The following is a 19,696-nucleotide window of genomic DNA, read 5'->3' on the forward strand; positions in this document are numbered from 1 at the left end:
TACTCATTGGAATGCCAAATACATGAATGGATTATGTATGTATGTTTGTCGCGTGTCACTTCACACTCTACGCTTTTGCGCCAACATTTGTTGTGGTGGCTCCTTTTATGTTTGTTTGCTTTGCAGTTAAAGTCGATTGTTGAAGTGTTGATATATTATATTTACACACATACATGCAAACATATTGTACATGGAAATTTTCATTATTGGTTAGAGCCTTCATACAATACCACAATTGAAATTCAGCACTCTGATTTGTTTGTATATAAACAAAAAATGTGTGGGTGAGATGCGGATTCATGCAGACAAAAGGTACTTTGGGGACATGCAATAATGTCACATACAAGCGCTACTGTTGCCACTCATCAGCTAATGCAAATCAGGGATGATAAATGGATTTTTCATTTTGTACCAAACGAGAAAAAAAAATGTACCAAATCATCTAAAAATGTACCAAAAGTCTTCGTATGTGAATTGGAACCAAACTAGAGCTATATTCTGCTTCATTATCCAAAAACTCTTTTTAGTCAGGAAACTTTCTAACATAAATTAAAGGTAGTATAACAAGGAAATATGATTTATGAAGAAATACTTTTCCAGTAAAAATAACAAAAAAAGTTTATCGATTGACGTACAATTAAGTACATATATAAAAACATTTCTTTATTGAGAACCAGTAAGGAATATAAAATTAATATTTAAAAAAATAACAGCTGCATTCAATGCAAAAAAATTTTCATAAAAACATTTTAGGTACAAAAGATTTGGATTCAGGTATAAAAGTTGTCAAATTGTCGCCTACATCTATACTAATAACTCATGTTTCAATCACTACATTAACAGTTCTTCTTGTTTGAGTTCTTTAAATACCTTAGTTGACAAAAAACTTTTTTTCGTATCTATATTATGACAGCTACTGTTAGTTGATTTCATCAAGTCTATAGTTTTTATTAAATTAGAAACTTTGTTTATTTGAAGTCTTTTTCTACACTTAGTTTTAATTAAATTTTGTATAGAAAATATCCTTTCTATGTTTGTGGATGAATGTGGAATCGACAATATGTCTTGAAATATTCTATAAATATTGGAAAACATTTCCGCATTTAATTTATTTTTAACTTATCTTAGTTCTTCTCAAAAGCTGCATATATTTAAATTCTTGAATTTTTTAAGGCTCTCATGCTCTGCTAAAGCTCGAAATTCAGAATTAATTTTCTCTATTTTATCAAATGCAGATTTCGGTAACAAATCCATAACTAAAAGCAAAATAATATTTGTTTCACCGCTTAAAATACTTTCTGGTGAAAGCTTTGCAGCCCACAACAAAGTTTTATCATTCAAATTTACTTTCTTTAATAAAGTACTACAAAATTGTATATAAAATTGTTTAGCAGAGCTCTTAAATATGTGTACGTCGTCTTTTTCGAAAAGGTTGTTTGATAGAATATCCACATTAACATCGCAGTAAACTTCATCTGGGGTTAAGTGATTTTCGTCTGAATCAATATTTAACATCCAAATAGGACTGGATTCTAAATAAGATTTTTTTATACAATTTTTAATTTGGCAATAAGTAAATGGAATGCGAATATCTCCAGACTGCATTTCTATATTCATATTATTTATTTCATTTAAAATATAAGAAAGAAATGTAAAATATACTTTATAAATAGGACTATGAAAAAATTCAGATATAAGATTAATATTTTGATTAGTGCTTTTATTTTCAAATACGTAAAATTAAAATAATACTTGAGGGCATCCCATTGCTCAAGTATTCTATCTATGACTGCTTGTCTAGAAAGCCACCTTGTGGGGGCGTACTCTAGTATAACATGCATTTCTGTACCGAAATGTTCTAAAAACTCTGAAAGTCTGCCCTCCTGATGGGGCTGTTACAAAAATGATAGTTTACGTCTTTTAAATATTTATCAGTTTTGTTGGGAAATACATCACAAGCGGCCATTGAAGCTAAATTTAAAATGTGACAAGCACATCCATTAACATGCAGATTTGGAACAACTTTTTTCAGCCTTGCTTCCACCCCGCTTTTTTTCTCCCATCATAACGGAGCAATTGTCGGCAGTGAAACCAATCATTTTTTCAAGTGGTATTGAATGGGTTAATAGCATTAAAAATACCCTCCGTGCTACTACCGGTCAAAGGTATCGAATCTAAAAATCTATCAATGCACTTTTTATCGAAAATTCGAATCGAAACTGCCAAGTTTTTTGATATACATATATCACTCGTTTCATCTATTATTAGAGAGTAATAATTCTTCTCACAAAATGCAATCATGGATCTATAATTTTCTGACCCTGTTATTTGAATTATTATTTTCTGTGCTTTAATTCTATTGATTATGTCAATGTAGTACCAACGTACTTTGGGGAAGCGAAAATGTACCAAAAAAGGTACAAATGTACCATGATTATCATCACTGATGCAAATACATACATATGTATGTATTTATAATATGCGAACGTTTGTGCATATCCTTGTGTGTTGTAAGTTCTCGCCCTTCGTGTGGTCGCTTAATGCACATTTATGATTTTCTGTCATTATTAAATGGAAAAATGCGACAACACGCAACTGATAACTCAAAGTTAAGGCGATATATTGGAATCACATATACATATGTATATCAGGGTGGTCCTTAATTGCACGATTTTGTTTTACAAAGGATTTTTAACTAGATTGGGACCGAACTAAAGGAAAAAGATCGTCCGTATTAACATTTAATACATGGAGGTGCTAAAAAAAATAATTTAGGTGTATTTAATTAGCGAGACATGCCTATATTGCTTTATACAATTGTTTTTATTGATATTATAGAAAAAATACAAAGTTTTTAATTGGCGATGGTTACTAGGGCATGTTTATCAATGTCACTTCTTCATCACCTAGCTTCTCGGAAGCTCTTGGAGCGCACCTATATTCATTTCACACAATGAGGATTAAAGAACGGAACTGTCATAACTTTAATTAATGGGGCTGAACAATATTATTATCCCATTCGAAATATACAAATAATTGGCTGTATAAGATAAGAAATATACAGAGAACAGATGTACATATCTAAGCGGTTGTTAAGATAAATATAAAATAAATAAAACCGTTTAAAATTAGGTATGTACTTTGCGTGAGGAGGCAATGCTTCAAGTTTTTTGTGGTCTACGTGAAAAAACTACCACCATGAATAACTTATTTCAACAATATATGACGTAAACGTAAGTATTTGATGAAGTTTGAAGCCGTTAAAAAGTGGGCAGAAATGACAGTTTATATGGGGTATATACTATATATACCGCCAATCTCTATGATTTTGTCAGACAACAATATATGCTATATACGTAAGTATTTGGCGAAAGCTTCTGGATCTTAAAATGGTGTAGAAATTTCGAAAAGTTTCTTATCTGAACAATCGGTTGTAGGGGACGTATGCTCTATATACGACCGATCACATCGAAATTTTCTGATAACAATATCTGCTATATACGAATGCATATGGTGAAATTTGAAGGTTCTGGCTGTTGAAATGTGGTAGAAGTTATGACAAATTTCCTATCTGAACAATCCGTTGTATGGGATAGATACCATATATACGACTGATCTCCATGATTTTTTCAGACATTAATATATGATATATACGTAAGAATTTGACGAAATTTGAAGCTTATAGCTTCTAAAATGGGGGAGAAATTAAGAAAAGTGTTTTATCTGAAAAATCGGCTGCATGGGATATATATCTACTATATACCACTGATCTATACAATTTTTTCAGACAATAATGAATGGCCTATACGTAAGCATTCGGTGAAATTTGAAGCCTCTAGTTGTTAAAATGGAGAAGTAATTACGATTCTTATCTGAACAATCGTTTGTGGGGGAAATCTGCTATATATACGACCGATATCATTCATTTTTTCAGACAATAATGTGTACAATAAACGAAAGTATATGGTGAAGTTTGAAGCTTAAATCTGATAAATTGAGGATGATATGACAAAAATCCTATTTTCCGAAAAATCCGTTGTATGGGGGATATATGTATGCTATAGTGGTCCTATCCGACCGGTTCCGACAAATGTCTCATCGGACACCTAAGTATTCCCGCTCACAAAATTTTATCAAGATGTCTCAAAAATTGAGGGACTAGTTTGCGTACAAACAGACAGACGGATATGGCTAAACCAACTCAGCTCTTCATCCTGATCACTTCGGTATACTTATTGGTGGGTCTATCTCTTTTCATTTAAGGACTAACAATTTTGAGATTTGTGACAAAATTAATATACCATTTCATTTAATGAAATGTATAAAAATATATAGAATTAGTATGTACCTAATAGTGTATAAAAGAATAGCGACAATAAGGCAACACTTAGAGACCAATTGCAAAGTATAAAGTATGAATGTTTGAGATTTCGAGTTCAATAATTAGCTCCCGGCAAGCTAGTTGATTAAGAAGTGAAATTGAGAAACATATTATAGTAAACATCGCCGTTTGTAAACTTTATTATTTTTCTTTAAATCAAAAATAAAATTATTTACCTTATGGTCACTTTAGGAAAAAAATTTACTTCATGACCTGTTCGGAAAAGCAGGATGGTCATGATTTCAATGACATTGTAAATTTGACGTTGTGGCCATTTCATAAGTTCATTACTTCAACTGACTTTATGGCCTTTTGACGTTACTTGATGCTATAACCGTTGACCTTATGTCACCTTTCCATTTCCAGTCAGGATCAAAATTAACATGCCACACCTTCGACTATATTTTTATCCACATAACCAATCAATTAAATAAATTATTATAATTCATTAAGTCTGCTTAGAGAAATCTGAACTTTGGCCTTGTACGAAAGTCATTAACTGTACGCACCCAAAATTTATATGCGATAGCTTCAACCATATGATTACGAATTTTAGGTAACATATAGACAAAAAAATTAATTTTTTTGATACACCATACGGAAATCTGAGCATTGATTCTTGTGAGCTATGCTCTATCTCTAAACACAACAAAAACTCTTATATTAAAGCTTTGTCCATGATATTACCGTTTGAAGAGAGAGGATGGAAATAAATTGGGCATTCGATTTTTATAGGTCCACCCTAATGTACATAGAAGCAGTAAGTTAAGGTGGTCTTTATGGAAGCACGTAAAATGATTCCCAGAAGAAAGGTTGCAAAACGTGGTAGTATCCAGACTTCGTCTCGAAAACGGCAATTGCACCAAAAACGAAAAACATGGACTTTCAATTTGGCTCGTTTGATTACAAAAACCTACAGAATGGCCCTCTTGACATTCTCTAGTTGACACTAGCAAATATCTTCTTTTAATGCTTCTTACTTTTTCCTTTTTCCAATACAGCAGTACATAACTTCAATTGCTATATACAAATTCTCTATGCAGTTTGAAGATGGAGATATCCTTTCCTGGAGGCCATCAGCCAATATTTTTTGATACTCACTTTCAAACAAAAAACGTGACAAAAAATAGAATTCGGTATATGAAAAGCTTTATTAAAAATTAAAATAAATTGGATGAATATAACGGACACCCTAAACGCTGACTATTTGCATACGTACAAGTCCTTTCACCATTTGTATAACACAAAAGAGATTTACTATAAATGCGCTAGCAACTGATTCGCTGAATTCTTAATGAGTGGCACATCCCCAAAGAGGTCAAAAATATAAAATTCATATGCTATATACATAAACCGCCCAGATGAAAAGTGCCCTAGATACGAGCACATACAATGTAGCGCAGTAGAATTGCTTTTATGTCTATTATTATTTGCTTGATTATCACAGGGTACCCGTCATTCATCCCATTTTGTTGGCATTTTTATCTGATATTTGTGCATTCACTCATTCTTGATGTGCACGCAAATAGCCAGATAAACAAATACAAATAATAACGCCTTCATATAACCGCATTCCAGCTACCAGCAGTCGAACTTACCTGTATAGAGTAAAAATGAACTTTCTGTATCCTTGTACGTACTATCTATTAGACACTTGACATGCGCTGCCTCATAACTCGGCTACACTCAATACAACTCAACTTGATGACGAACGCCTGCATGCGATAAGCATCTTCAATGCTCAAATTGTGAACTTTCATATTTTCAGTACAGTGCACTCGCGATTATATGAACAAATTAAAACCAGGTCTATTAAGTTTTGCGAGATTGTTCATATTTACGAAGGACAACTAAATTGAAAAATATTGTATTTAATTAGTTTTAAGAGTTTTAAGTTTTATTAAACATATTGTGACGAATATTAGCAACACTAAGGCATACTATAATCTCTAAGCAGATACTAAGCAGTCACTTGTATCTACATAAACAAATCAATCATTATGTCTACACATATGTACATACAAGCAGCGGAGAGAAACGCAAAAACACATGCATATATCTGAGCTACTCACAAAAGTATGCAATCATCGGTGGGAGTATCACTCACATATACACGCGTATATGGCTATGCGAGAAGCTATAATCCTGCATCTGTAGTTTATAGCTGGTAAACAAGAAGTAAATTCTAGAAGAAGAAACGCCTAGAAGTATGCGAACGAGACATCAGAGAGTATTAGCGGAGTTAAAGCTGAGTAATCAGTATTCAGTTTGATTAAAGCAAGCTATTGGTTGTGAAGTATCAGTGTTATTGTGAAGTACTTTAATAAAGGCCATTTTGCATATATAGAATAATATAGTTATTTATTCAACAGCTTAGTGATACGAACATTAGTAGAAGGTGTAAAATAAGTGGAGTTTCACTAAATTCGTTACAATATCAATAGCTTCCTTTGATGTAATCGTCGTTTCCAGCTCCACAGAACAGTCATCATCATCGTCAGAAATTTTCTGTATTTTATTGTCGTTGCATTCAATAGCATATCATTCCATTCTCTAATGTTGAAAGTAGTGAATTCAACCTAAAATGAAATCCAATAAAAACAAAATTCTTTGACTAACGGTTCTAAAACACAAGCCTCAGGTCTCAGGTGTGATAAAAGATTGACTGCACCTTCCTCAAAATCCCTTACATTCATAGTTAGGTTGCTTAGAAGAACACTCAAAGGAATGTCATCTGCAGGATCCTCTTGATCTTCTACCATACTTAAAACATTGCTCCAGCATTTGTATAGCACAACAGCATCTAACTTACTCCATGCAAATTCTAAAATAACAATCAGTTCCTCAAGTGTAGTTTGTTTGCTTTAGAGCCTCAGGCAAATCAAACCCCTTTGCAGCAACATAAGCCAAAATACTGTTTCTATAGTAAAGTTTCGTCATCCTGATTGCATTTTGATCATAAGTTGTATAAGAGGGGTGCCACATTGCTAATATGCAGCTGTCTTCACTTTTTAGTTCATCCTCGATGAAGCGTTATCAATTAAAATGAGAGCTTTTACTGGTAATCCATTTTCCATCGAAAACCTTGTAGCCGAAACAAATTTTATGAGTTTTAAGCTACTGAGATAGAAATGTGAAAGCTTACCTCAGGTATGAATAAACGGTGGAACCAGTCTTTGAAATTAATCGCAGTCATCCTAGCGGATGTCCATAATACACTGGGCAGGGTGGAGCCGTGTGTAGAAGTCTACTAAAGTGGGGCAAGCTTCTGACCGCCATTCACCTGGGAATGGCTAGAGCGATTCTTTTGCATGCAGTTCAAGCAGCTCACTACTGCCGATCGCTTGGGGGATCGTGGCTCGCTATATAAACGTGTAAGTAATATTTTCACCCCCGCTGAGCGGATTTTGCGCTGGGCTTGGGACCCGCTACGTAAAACCATACTCCAATGAAATATAACAACAAGCCTCGGATAACTACACTCCCTATTGATGACGACCATGGCAAACGTTTGAAGGACAATGAATTGAGGGCATGCACCTGGAACGTCCGCTCCCTGAATGGGATTGGTGCAGATGCACGGCTGGTTGATGTCCTCGTCAAAGCAAAATCTGACATCACTGCCATCCAAGAAATGCGTTGGACGAAGCAAGGAAGAAAGAAGATCAAAAATTGTGACATATACTGGAGTGGCCATACGAATCAGCGCAGTTTCGGCGTCGGATTCGTGGTGGGAGAGAGACTTCGTCGCCCCCGCTGCCTGCCCCCGTCATGACATAAAAGTCGCCAATCACGAATCAGGGTGGGCAAAGAAGGTGTTTGTGGTCCTTCAATCGGAAAGTTCAGCCTACGCAATGAAACTTCTCCTAACGGACTGAGGCTGATTGACTTTGCCGGCGCTCGAAACATGGTCATATCCAGGACGAGGTTCATGTATAAAAAGATACATCAAGTTACCTCAGCGAGGCTAAAACCAAGGAACAAAAAACACAAGGAAAGCTAGACGTCGAAAAGCTTCAATCACAACAGGCTGCCAATGATTTCGCAACCCGACTCTCACACCTGCTCTCTGAGAGCACAACTCATCCTAAAGGAATACAGGAGCAGTGGGAGCATATCTCCAAAGCACTGCGTACTGCCGCCGAGGAAAAAATTGGTTACCGGCGGCCACGAAAAAACAACTGGTACGATGAAGAATGCGGCGTTGCAACTGAAAGAAAAGTCGCTGCCTACAGGGCTACGTTAAAAGCGAGCGCAACAAAGGGAGTGTGTGAACGCTATCGTGAGTTGAAAAGGGAAGCGAGACGCCTTTTCAGGAAGAAAAAAGCAGAAGCAGAAAGGCGTGAGTGCGAGGAGCTTGAGCTGCTAGCCACCAGGAATAACGCCGCAAAATTTTACCAAAAATTACGGCGACAGACGGAAGGTTTTAAGACCGGGCCAAACTCCTGTAGGAACGAAAACGGCGACCTTGTAACTGATGTCCAGAGAGTGCTTAGATTATGGAGGGAACACTTCTCTGCTCTCCTAAATGGAGGCAGCGATTCACCGCGCAGAGATGATGAACCCGATCCCGCAATCGATGATGATGGAATATATGTCCCCCCGCCCGATTGTGACGAAGTTAGAATAGCAATAACCAGATTGAAAAACAACAAGGCCGATGGCGCTGATGGATTACCTGCGGAGCTATTCGAGTACGGCGGAGAGGAGTTGGTAAGGCGCATGCAACAGCTTCTTAGCAAAATATGGGCGGACGAGTGCATGCCCGACCATTGGAATCTAAGTGTTCTTTGCCCAGTCCACAAGAAGGGGGATACTGCGAAATGCACCAACTATCGTGGAATCAGCCTTCTTAGTATCGCATATAAGGTCCTTTCAAATGTATTGTGCGAAAGATTGAAGCCCACCGTGAACCGGCTGACTGGACCTTATCAGTGCGGCTTCAGACCTGGTAAATCTACCATCGACCAGATTTTCACAATGCGCCAAATCTCGGAAAAAACCCGTGAAAATAGAATCGACACACATCACCTCTTCGTCGACTTTAAAGCCACCTTCGACAGCACGAAAGGAGCTGCCTATATGCCGCTATGTCTGAATTTGGTTTCCTCGCAAAACTTATACGGCTGTGCAAAATGACGTTGAGCAATACCATCAGCTCAGTCAGAATTGGTAAGGACCTCTCCGAGCCGTTCGAAACTAAACGAGCTTTCAAACAGGGTGACCCCCTATCGTTGGATTTCTTTAATTTGATGCTGGAGAAAATTATACTAGCTGCAGAACTTAACCGCACTGGAACAATATACTATAAAAGCGTGCAATTACTGGCATATGCTGATGACATTGATATCATCGGCCTAAACACCCGCGCTGTTAGTTTGGCTTACTCCAAGCTGGAAAAAGAAGCGGTAAAGATGGGTTTGATGGTGAATGAGGACAAAACGAAGTACCTGCTGTCATCGAGCAAAGAGCCAGCGCATACGCGCCTTGGCAACTACGTTACTGGTGGCAGCCATAATTTCGAAATTGTAAAAGACTTCTTTTATTTGGGAACCAGCATCAACACTAGCAACAACATCAGCACTGAAATCCAGCGAAGCATCAATCTTGCCACTAAATGCTACTTTGGACTAGGTAGGCAATTGAAAAGTGAAATCCTCTCTCGGCGAACTAAAATCATACTCTACAAGTCACTTATCGTACCCGTCCTGCTATAAGGGGCAGAAGCATGGACCATGACAACAGCAGATGAAGCGGCTTTGGGAGTGTTTGAGAGAAAAGTTCTTCGAAAGATTTATGGACCTCTACGCGTTGGCGATGGCGAGTACCGAAGAAGATTTAATGATGAGGTGTACGAGCTATACGCAGACATCAACATAGTCCAGCGAATTAAAACGCAGCGGCTGCGCTGGTTAGGCCATGTTATGCGAATGAAAGATGATGCTCCGGCCAAGAAATTGTTTCTGTCGGAACCCGCCTATGGAAGCAGAGGTAGAGGACGTCCCCCACTCCGTTGGAAGGACCAGGTGGAAAACGATTTAACTCCTTTGGTGTGACCAATTGGCGCCGGTTGGCGGAGCGAAGGAGCGACTGGCGCGCCTTGTTGGACGGCCTAACCGTTTAGACGGTTAAGCGCCAATTAAGTATGTAAGTAAGTCAAAACCTTTAAAACTACGGCGGTTTTTACCCCTTCCAACTGCAAGAAGCTTTAGTTGATGAGATCCTGACGCATTTGAACAGCACAAGAAAGTTACTATTTGCTTTTCCATCTTTGTATCTGGGTCAGGTTTTTTCTAACGATGACACATACGTCTTTTGTGGCAAAAGTTTCCAGTATAAACAGTATTAATCGGCGTTGTATATTTGCTCACGAGTACTTCCAAGCTCCTCAATTTTCAACTTAAACGCTTTTTTGAATGAGTCAACTAACTGGGGCTGTGAAGATAGTTTTTCTCCAGAAACTTGCAGCAACCGAATGCCATATCAATTTTTACATTTTTGAAGCCATCCATCACTGGCATTGCATTCAAGGAAATTTTCCTTAATTTTAAAATTAAGGTCTTTTGCCTTTTCTTTCAACATAAGCCCGCTAACCGGAGGCTTTATGTCCCTCATATTCAAAAACCGTTGATACAGAGATTTTTCCATTTTGGGTACTCTGAATAACGCAAGTTCTTCCAGTACCGAAAAAGTATTCTTATTTTTTTCTCTTAAGGGCAAAAACTTCTGCTATTTTGTGTACATTTTTTAAACAGATTAATATTAGAATTTTTGGTAATAGTCTAGTTGAGGGGTCGACTGCTAATACGCTACCAAAAATATCGAGAGAGGTGTCAAACGACGCGTCTTGACATCAGTATTAATAATCCGATGGCGGAAAATACAAATTTTAACGCGTTAAAAAGATATTAACGAAAAACCGAAAAAAGACCCACGGGTACCTCCGAAACCGGGGGTCGGATCCATAGTATTTTTGCGCAGAACACGTTTCTGCGTTGGCGGCCTTCGGCCGCGCTTATAAAAAATAACCCTGGGCTACGCCATGCCAAGTCCGGGTGTGTGGTATAACCGTGGCTACCGCCACGGTGATGCACAATTTTTTTTGTGGGTATGAACACAACAACAACCACATGGAAATCGCCAACTTCAACTGCAAATATCTCCAGACAGAGATAAAATTTTTCTTTTCCGCCTTCGGATTATTGTTCCCGAGATTAATACGCTTCTTTTGACACCTCACTCGATATTTTTGGTAGCGTATTAGCAGTCGACCCCTCAACTAGACTATTACCGAATTTTTTTGCAAGAAAATAAAGTACCAATCATGCTCGCATAAAATGACCAATCAACGACGTCATCTTTGCCAACGACATTAAAAATTTGTACTGACAACTGAACATAAGAGAAAGCAAAGCATGTACATGTGTATACGAGTGAACGCAGGAGCTTCTCAGCGACGGTTATGTACATTTTAAATTTTAATAAATAGGCGATGCCCCAATTTATTTGGCTCTTGAAATTCGATAGAAGATTGAAAATCAATAATGTTCATATTTGAGAGCTTTTGCCAAAAGTTCATATTTTAGAGTACTCAACGGAAGCGAAAAAGTGTTCATATATTAGGGTGTTAATATTATCGCGAGTGCACTGTATTTAGATATGAATGTAAGCTTTAGTATATAGTACGAGTATGCAAGTACGTCGTGTCAAACAGTTGTGGACATCAAGGACACATAAAAATCATGATGTCTATTTGCATGGCATCTAACAGCTGTGCCCACAAAAATTATTATTGCGGCAGGGATTGTATTGAAGCGGTGCGATTTTATCGTACATTAAATATTGAACATCATTTGGCTAATTGTTGACAGGCGAACGGACGAGTGGACAAACACTTAGCAGGTGGGCGTGCAATGAATGGCAGTCGTGAAAGTGTGGGTGGTCAATTAATCAAAATAATGTTTGTGATGCACTTTTGTAAATGCGATGAGGAATTAATTATATATATGTAGACTGAATAAAAGCAACTGAATATGTCTCCCGGTTGTCAAATAAAGAAAGTATTGCACTTTCTTCGAAAAGCTTGCATTCAATGAAAAAAACACTGACTCAAAGAAAGGAAATTTTATAAAATCATCATAAATAATTGGCGCTCTACCGCCTCAGCGATTTTGGCACCTGCCTCTCGCAACTCAGTTGAAGTCTCCCTCTTCCTCTGCGTCCAAACTGGGATGTCGATTAAAACACTTTCTAAGCCGTAGCATCTTCGTCAATTCGCACAAGATGACCTGGCCAGCGAAGCCTTTGTGTTTTTATTCGCTGCGCTATCGTCATATCTGCGTAAAGCTAATACAGCTCATCATTATACTTCCTTCGATACTCGCAGTAGGCAGTAGAACCCTAAATATACCGGAGAACTTTTCTCTCCAACAATTCAAGAGCCATCTTATTTGCTGACGGCACCGCCCATAATTCCGTGCCATACATCAGGGCAGGTATGATGAGCGACTTGTAGAGCGTGATTTTTGTTTGTCAAGATAGTACTTTACTTTTCAATTGCCTACTCAGTGCAAAGTAGCACATGGCGGCAGAAGTAATTCTACGTTTGATTTTTAAGCTGACATTGTTTTGTTAAATCGTTTTATTTAGTTTGACAGGCTGGCTGGATGGCCGGCGCGAATTTTGTAAGTGAAATTTAAGTTACTTCCCGATAAGCTACAAGCTTTAAACTTGGAATATAGTTCAGAACCCGACGACAATGCAATAATAAGGCAAAAACCTCCGATAGGTGGCGCATTCAATGAAAAAAAATACTGAATCAAAGAAAGTAAATTTTACAAAATCATCATAATTAATTGGCGCTTAACCGCTTCAGCGATTTTGGCCACTTCGTACCCCGATAACTAACGCTAACTTGCAGCACCAAGGGAGTTCAAGTCTTTCTCCACCTGCCTCTCGCTATTCAGTGGCAGTCTCCCTCTGCCTCTGCGTCAAAACTGGGGTGTTGACTAAAACACTTTCTAAGCCGGAGCATCAAGCACAAGATGATAACCATTTTACGTCTTACTTTGAGACAGCCTTTCATTCACATACTTGAGCTTGCGCAGTTTTCTGTACATGGAACCGCATTAAGCACTACTTCGGTTACGGGTGCGTGCTACGTTAGCTCCACGTCTACTCTCACGCTAATGAGCTATACATCCATCTTCTCGCTTGCTGAAAAGTATATTTTTGCCTCACATATTTGCCGACCGTATAGAAATAGTTTTCTAGTGCCTCAAGCATGTCAACCCACTTGGCTGAGCTTAAAGCGTTTTTGACATCCAGCGTGACGTGCAAGACTATTGGTCTTGATTTGTGGCTCGTTGTTTCGATTATGTTGGCTGCGTCTATCACTTCTGCTTTGGCATCTATTGTGGAGTGCTCTCTCCGAAAACCATGCTGAGTTAATGGTTGGAAGGCGCTTTCCACTTATGACAATTACAACGCCATCTGCGTAAGCCGTACGTTTTACTGAGCTCCCATAGAATTGCCTGAGCAGTTGGTTGATGACCATGTGGCCTCATGCAAACCCCATTGTGAGGCAATCATCCTGCAATTTATTATGCAGCCGATCCATCTGGTAATGGCTGGATGTACTTTAATGTAATTAAGACCATCCATGATCACCCATTTAGAAATATTGCTGAAAGCCCCGGTAATGGCTTCGAAAACACCTAAAGCATACTCCTTATAATCCAGGGTTTTCTCTATGTGCATTACCACCCTATGAAGTGCAGTGTCTACCGACTTGCCTTTGGTGTTCGCAATTCTCTGGGACTGCAATCAAAGAAATTCGAAATGGAATGAATTGCTTAACAACTCTGGTTGAATATCTACCCTTAGCATACGGCTCATAATTGTCATCTTATATGAGTCATATATGAGTCATTTGTGATTCAAGTTGGACGCTTTCTCAGACTCATAATTATTAGCACCCCGAAACTGTTGGACGGGTAATATCTTTAGCAAAAGTTTATGATATGCCAAAGGCGTTTTGCTCATCATTCTTGATGAGTTATAACTTTACATTCACCTTTTTTATAGGATCTAATCTTTATTCTGATTGCCTACTATATGTACAATCAAACCAGAGCCTGATGTTCTCAAAGTACTTGTAATCTAATAATGTAGATATCTATTAAATATAACTAATATATGACGCGTTTTTTATTTCTTTACAGTTTGGATCATCACTTAATTTCCAAGCACTCATTTCGAAAAGACGATTTTGCCTGTGAATTGTGTAGTAAACCATTTTGTCATCGTCCTTTATTGTTAAAACATCGCGCTTTAGTGCATAACGATATACGAAAGTATCCGTGTGAAAATTGTCCAAAGGTAAGTTAGAGATTAACTTATTTAAAACACTTATTTTTTTCATATTTTAAGTACATAAGCAAGCACAGTGGCTACAAACCCGATTATTTAGTGATAGTAAAATCTTGAAATTCGAGCCACATACAAGAGGCGTTCTGATATTTTATCTCATATGTATGTATGCACGCTTAGCAGCTAGGTGTCCTTGTACACAGATATATGTACATATGTACGTCCATCCAGTAGCGCATAGCAGTTGATCATTTGTATACTCATTAGTCAATCTCCAAAAAAGTTACACATGAGCGTGAGCATGTTACCAAAGTCAAAACGCTTGCAAACTGTCAAGTTGACTTGTTTTGAGTTTTTAGTTAAATAAATAGATTGTGTAGCAATTGCGTTGTTGTTGCTGTTTTTTTTTTACCAACAGACCGTATACGCCTCACGCTTACCTTCCGAATTAGATGGTTTGCTTGGTTGACTTTGAAGAGACTACGCCTCGTCCATTTATCTTCTTTGTGACATTTATGTAGCTCACCTTATAGCAACCAAAAAGTTGCTGCTGTTTTACCAATTAACTCCTTTTTTTCGTAAAATGACAATTGAATAGTCGTATGTATATGGATGTATGTATGTAGTTCCAACAAAATCCAAGATTACATGCCAAGCAAACGTAAATTTTTCAAAATCTTTAAAAAAAAATTACTTATAAAAATATATGCGATAAAAAAATTAATGGATTGTCACGGTACTTAATGTTCAAAGTGTGAAGATTGATCAACCAGCATCATGAAATCAAAATCAAATTGTAAAAAAAAATTGTAAATGTGACTTGAATGATTGTTAACGCTATTAGATAGGGTACTACATTTCAAATCATGGCAGCGACAAATGTCAAAATCATTGATTTTTTAACAAAAGAAAAAAAAGCATTAAACAATTAGCAGTAGAAGAGCTGGTCAGCAGAAAAAATATAACTAGATAAAACAAAACATTTTAAGAAAAAGTGGAAATACTCGTATCAAGCTGAACGGCTGACTTTTCGCTGCCACCGCTGGCTTGATGATGCTTTTGTTAAAATACTTTTGATATCTAGTAGATCAATAGCCTGCGGCCACTTACTTTTAAATTACGCGTTATCGAAATGTACATAACACCTGCACAGGGAACTAAAGTAAGGCTTAAGAAACTTTTCAAAATAAAAAAATTTACCAATTTCACACCGAGACTTAATGAAGTAATTAGCCCTTATTGAACTCCATCTCCCATACATATTCTTAATTATTTCATTATTGCTCTATTGAATGTCCAATGAGCCAAAAAAACTATTCGGTTTAGCTTGGTGTCTCGGTTTTCGTTGTAATAGTAGTAGTTGGCAATCAAAAATTCGTTATTTTTAATAATTTTTAAAACAGAAAACCATTGAATAATTTAAAATTTTATTTCTGCAGAGTTTGCATTAATAGATAATATGCAGGCTTGTTTTGATCGTCTTCAAAGATAAAGATGAAAAAAAAAAAACGTAATATTTTTTGCGGCTGCTGACGGATGTTCGTTTATGAAACAAAGGGCCCGGTGTGAAAAGGAAAATTAATTAAAAAAATAAATAAATGTAAGGCGCGATAACCTCCGAAGAGATCTAAGGCCGAGCTTCTCTTCCAATTTGCGTCGTGCTCCTCTTTATTTTCCCTACAAATTGGCCGGACGGGACCTACATGATCTTATGCCGACTCCGAACGGCATCTGCAAGGCAGATGAGTTTTCACTGAGAGCTTTTCATGGCATAAATACACTCGGAGCGCTTGCCAAACACTGCCGAGGGGCGACCCCGCTTAGAAAAATTTTCTTCTAATTGAAAAACCATATTTCTAAAATTTTTGATGTTGCTTTGCCCGGGGTTTGAACCCAGGGCATCCGGCATGGTAGGCGGAGCACGCTACCATCACACCACGGTGGCCGCGATGGCTCCCTAAGGTCCATAAAGATTTCATATTGGCTCTGTTGAGCTCCCAACAACAAACAGGTAAACTTCCGAAAAAACAACGCTATGGGGGCAAGCCAGTTTTTGCCATCAGCCGATTGATGGTGGGCTTCAATCTTTCGCACAATACACTTGGCAGGACCTTATGGAATATTAAGAAGGCTGATTTCGTGATAGTTAGCACAGTTTGCAGTATCCCCTTTCTTGTGGACTGGGCAAAGAACACTTAGATTCCAATCGTCGGGTATGCACTCGTCCGACCATATTGTGCAAAGAAACTGATGCATGCGCTTTGCCAACTCCTCGCCGCCGTATTTGAATAGCACCGCAGGCAATCCATCAGCGCCCGCGGCCTTGTTGTTTTTTAATCTGGTTATTGCTATTATGACATCGTCAAAATCGGGTGGGGGGATATTTATTCAATCATCATCGATTGCGGGATCGGGTTCAGCATCCATGTGCGGTAAATCGCTGTCTCCATTTAGGAGAGCAGAGAAGTGTTCCATCCATAATCTATATAAATACTCTCTGGACATCGGTTACAAGGTCACCGTTTTCGTTCTTACAAGAATTTGCCCGGACTTAAAACCTTCCGTCTGTCGCCGAATTTTTTGGTACAACTTTCGTGCGTTATTCCTGGTGGTTAGTAGCTCAAGCTCCTAGCACTCACGCCTTTCTGCCTCTGCTTCTTTCATCCTGAAAAGGCGTCTCGTTTCCCTTTTAAACTCGCGATATCGTTCACACCTCTTGTTGCAAAGTATTACTAGGTCCCTGTAATTATACCAAAATAAGAAGGGCAGCATAAACACAACAAACAAATAATAAAGAACATCGAAATGAAATTTAAAGAATAACAAGGAAACTGTAAGAAGACGAAGAAAATGAGTCTTTTGTTTTTAATTTCAAGAAATATGATTGCAAGTAATTCGAAATATCGAGGCGTGCTTCCTTCGTCGATGGCATTTAAAATGTGTTAATGATAAAATTTACAGTAAGATGACGTCCACCCGCCCGCGCCACAAACCAAAGCTATAATCAAATGGGAGGAAAAATTAAACTACTTAAAGCCCCATACAGCACTTGCTCCAATTGTGATTGATATTTAAAAGCTAACCCATCTATGTACATATGTAGCCCTGTCAAGATTTAGAATTTGATTGACAATGCCACACACTTTAACAACACACAATTCCGCCCGCTCCTTAAATTAAGCATGCTCCTCACCGCGCAACACCTTTAAAAATGGTTTGAATATCAGCTGGACCATACGCGGTGTGGAACATCTTGAAAGATGATTTTTATGGTCTGAAATGCTGCTGTTTGTGGCTTGGCGGCATGCAACAAAAACTAACTTGTACTACTTAAGAAAGGTACACAATATAGCACTGACCATGATCAAAGAGGTTAATGGACAAACGATCGATCGATCAAGCGATTCATTGGCACGATCGAACGTTAAGAGGAAAACTTTTTGATGTATGTAATTACTAAGCATCGGGATCACGTGATCGAAATCGGGATAACTAATATTAAATTGAGATCGAAAAAAAATAAAGTTAAATAAACAAAATTGAAATTTAAAAAAATGCAATTTAACTAATTAAATTAAATTCAAATAAATTAAATAAAATTTAAACAAATAACATAAAATAAAATTAAATTAAATTAAATTAAATTAAATTAAATTAAATTAAATTAAATTAAATTAAATCAAATTAAATTAAATCGTAGATGTTAAGTAATGATTGTAATTACTAAGCGTCGGGATCGCGTGATCGAAATCGGGATAACTAATATTAAATTGAGATCGAAAAAATAAAGTTAAATAAACAAAATTGAAATTTAAAAAAATGCAATTTAACTAATTAAATTAAATTCAAATAAATTAAATAAAATTTAAACAAATAACATAAAATAAATAAAATAAAATTAAACTTAATTAAATTAAATTAAATCGTAGATGTTAAGTAATGATTAGATAATGCTAATGATTGCTAATTAACCTTCATTTGTGAAATTCTCTAGTTCATTAAATAATTAGAATTAGTTCAACTAACTCCCATAGATAATTGAAATTTTTATTCCAATGGTAAATCTAATTGCAATTAGTTGCCATTAGCAAAAAAAATTGGGTTACCTTTACAATTAGAAATCTAATTGACTTCTGCTAATGCAATTAGATATTCAATTAGCTCGAATTAGAATCAATTATTTATAAAAATAAATTTTTTTAAAGAATTATTGAAGTGAACGAATAATGATGTAAATAAATATAAATATTTGATTCTAATTCGAGCTAATTGAATATCTAATTGCATTAGCAGAAGTCAATTAGATTTCTAATTGTAAAGGTAACCCAATTTTTTTTGCTAAATTAAATTAAATTAAATTTAATTAATTAAATTAAACTAAATTAAATTAAACAAAATAAATTACATTAAATTCAAATAAAATAAATAAAATAAAATGAAATGAAATTAAGTTAAATAAAATAAAATTAAATTAAATTAGATTAAACAAAATAAATAAAATAAAATAAAATGAAATAATATAAAAAAAATAAAATAAAATAAAATAAAAAAAAATATAATAAAATAAAAAAAAACAAAATAAAATTAAACTTAAAAAATTGAATAAAATAATATAAAATTAAACTAAATAAAATTAAGTTAAATAAAAGACCATCAAATGCAATAAAATAAAATAAAATAATAAAATAAAAATAAATAAAAAGGCCATATAAAAAATAAGAAAAATAAATTTTTTTATTAAATTAAAGAAAATAAGATATAAAAGAACAAATTAGAACAGGATAAAAAATTAAATTAAATTAATTATATTAGAATAAAATAAATTTTAATGACGTAAAATAAATAAAATAAAGTAAAATAGATAAAATGGGATAAAATGGAATGAAATTAAATAATTCATAAAAAAATTTAATAAAACAAAGTAAAAAAGTAAAAAAAAATTAT

General features: G+C 36.1%; 1 protein-coding gene across 2 annotated transcripts in view; it reads left to right on the plus strand.

Annotated features, from left to right (window-relative positions):
* The window catches only part of ham (hamlet), a 204,429-nt gene that overhangs the window by 164,296 nt on the left and 20,437 nt on the right, over window positions 1-19,696 (plus strand). For both annotated transcript variants that reach the window (XM_067767134.1, XM_067767135.1), the window contains exon 6: window positions 14,605-14,761. In XM_067767134.1, the coding sequence (XP_067623235.1) occupies window positions 14,605-14,761 (157 nt within the window). The remainder of the gene's footprint in view (window positions 1-14,604; window positions 14,762-19,696) is intronic.

This window comes from Eurosta solidaginis, chromosome 2 (genome assembly GCF_040869045.1).
Source record: "Eurosta solidaginis isolate ZX-2024a chromosome 2, ASM4086904v1, whole genome shotgun sequence".
Classification (NCBI taxonomy): Eukaryota; Metazoa; Arthropoda; class Insecta; order Diptera; family Tephritidae; genus Eurosta; species Eurosta solidaginis.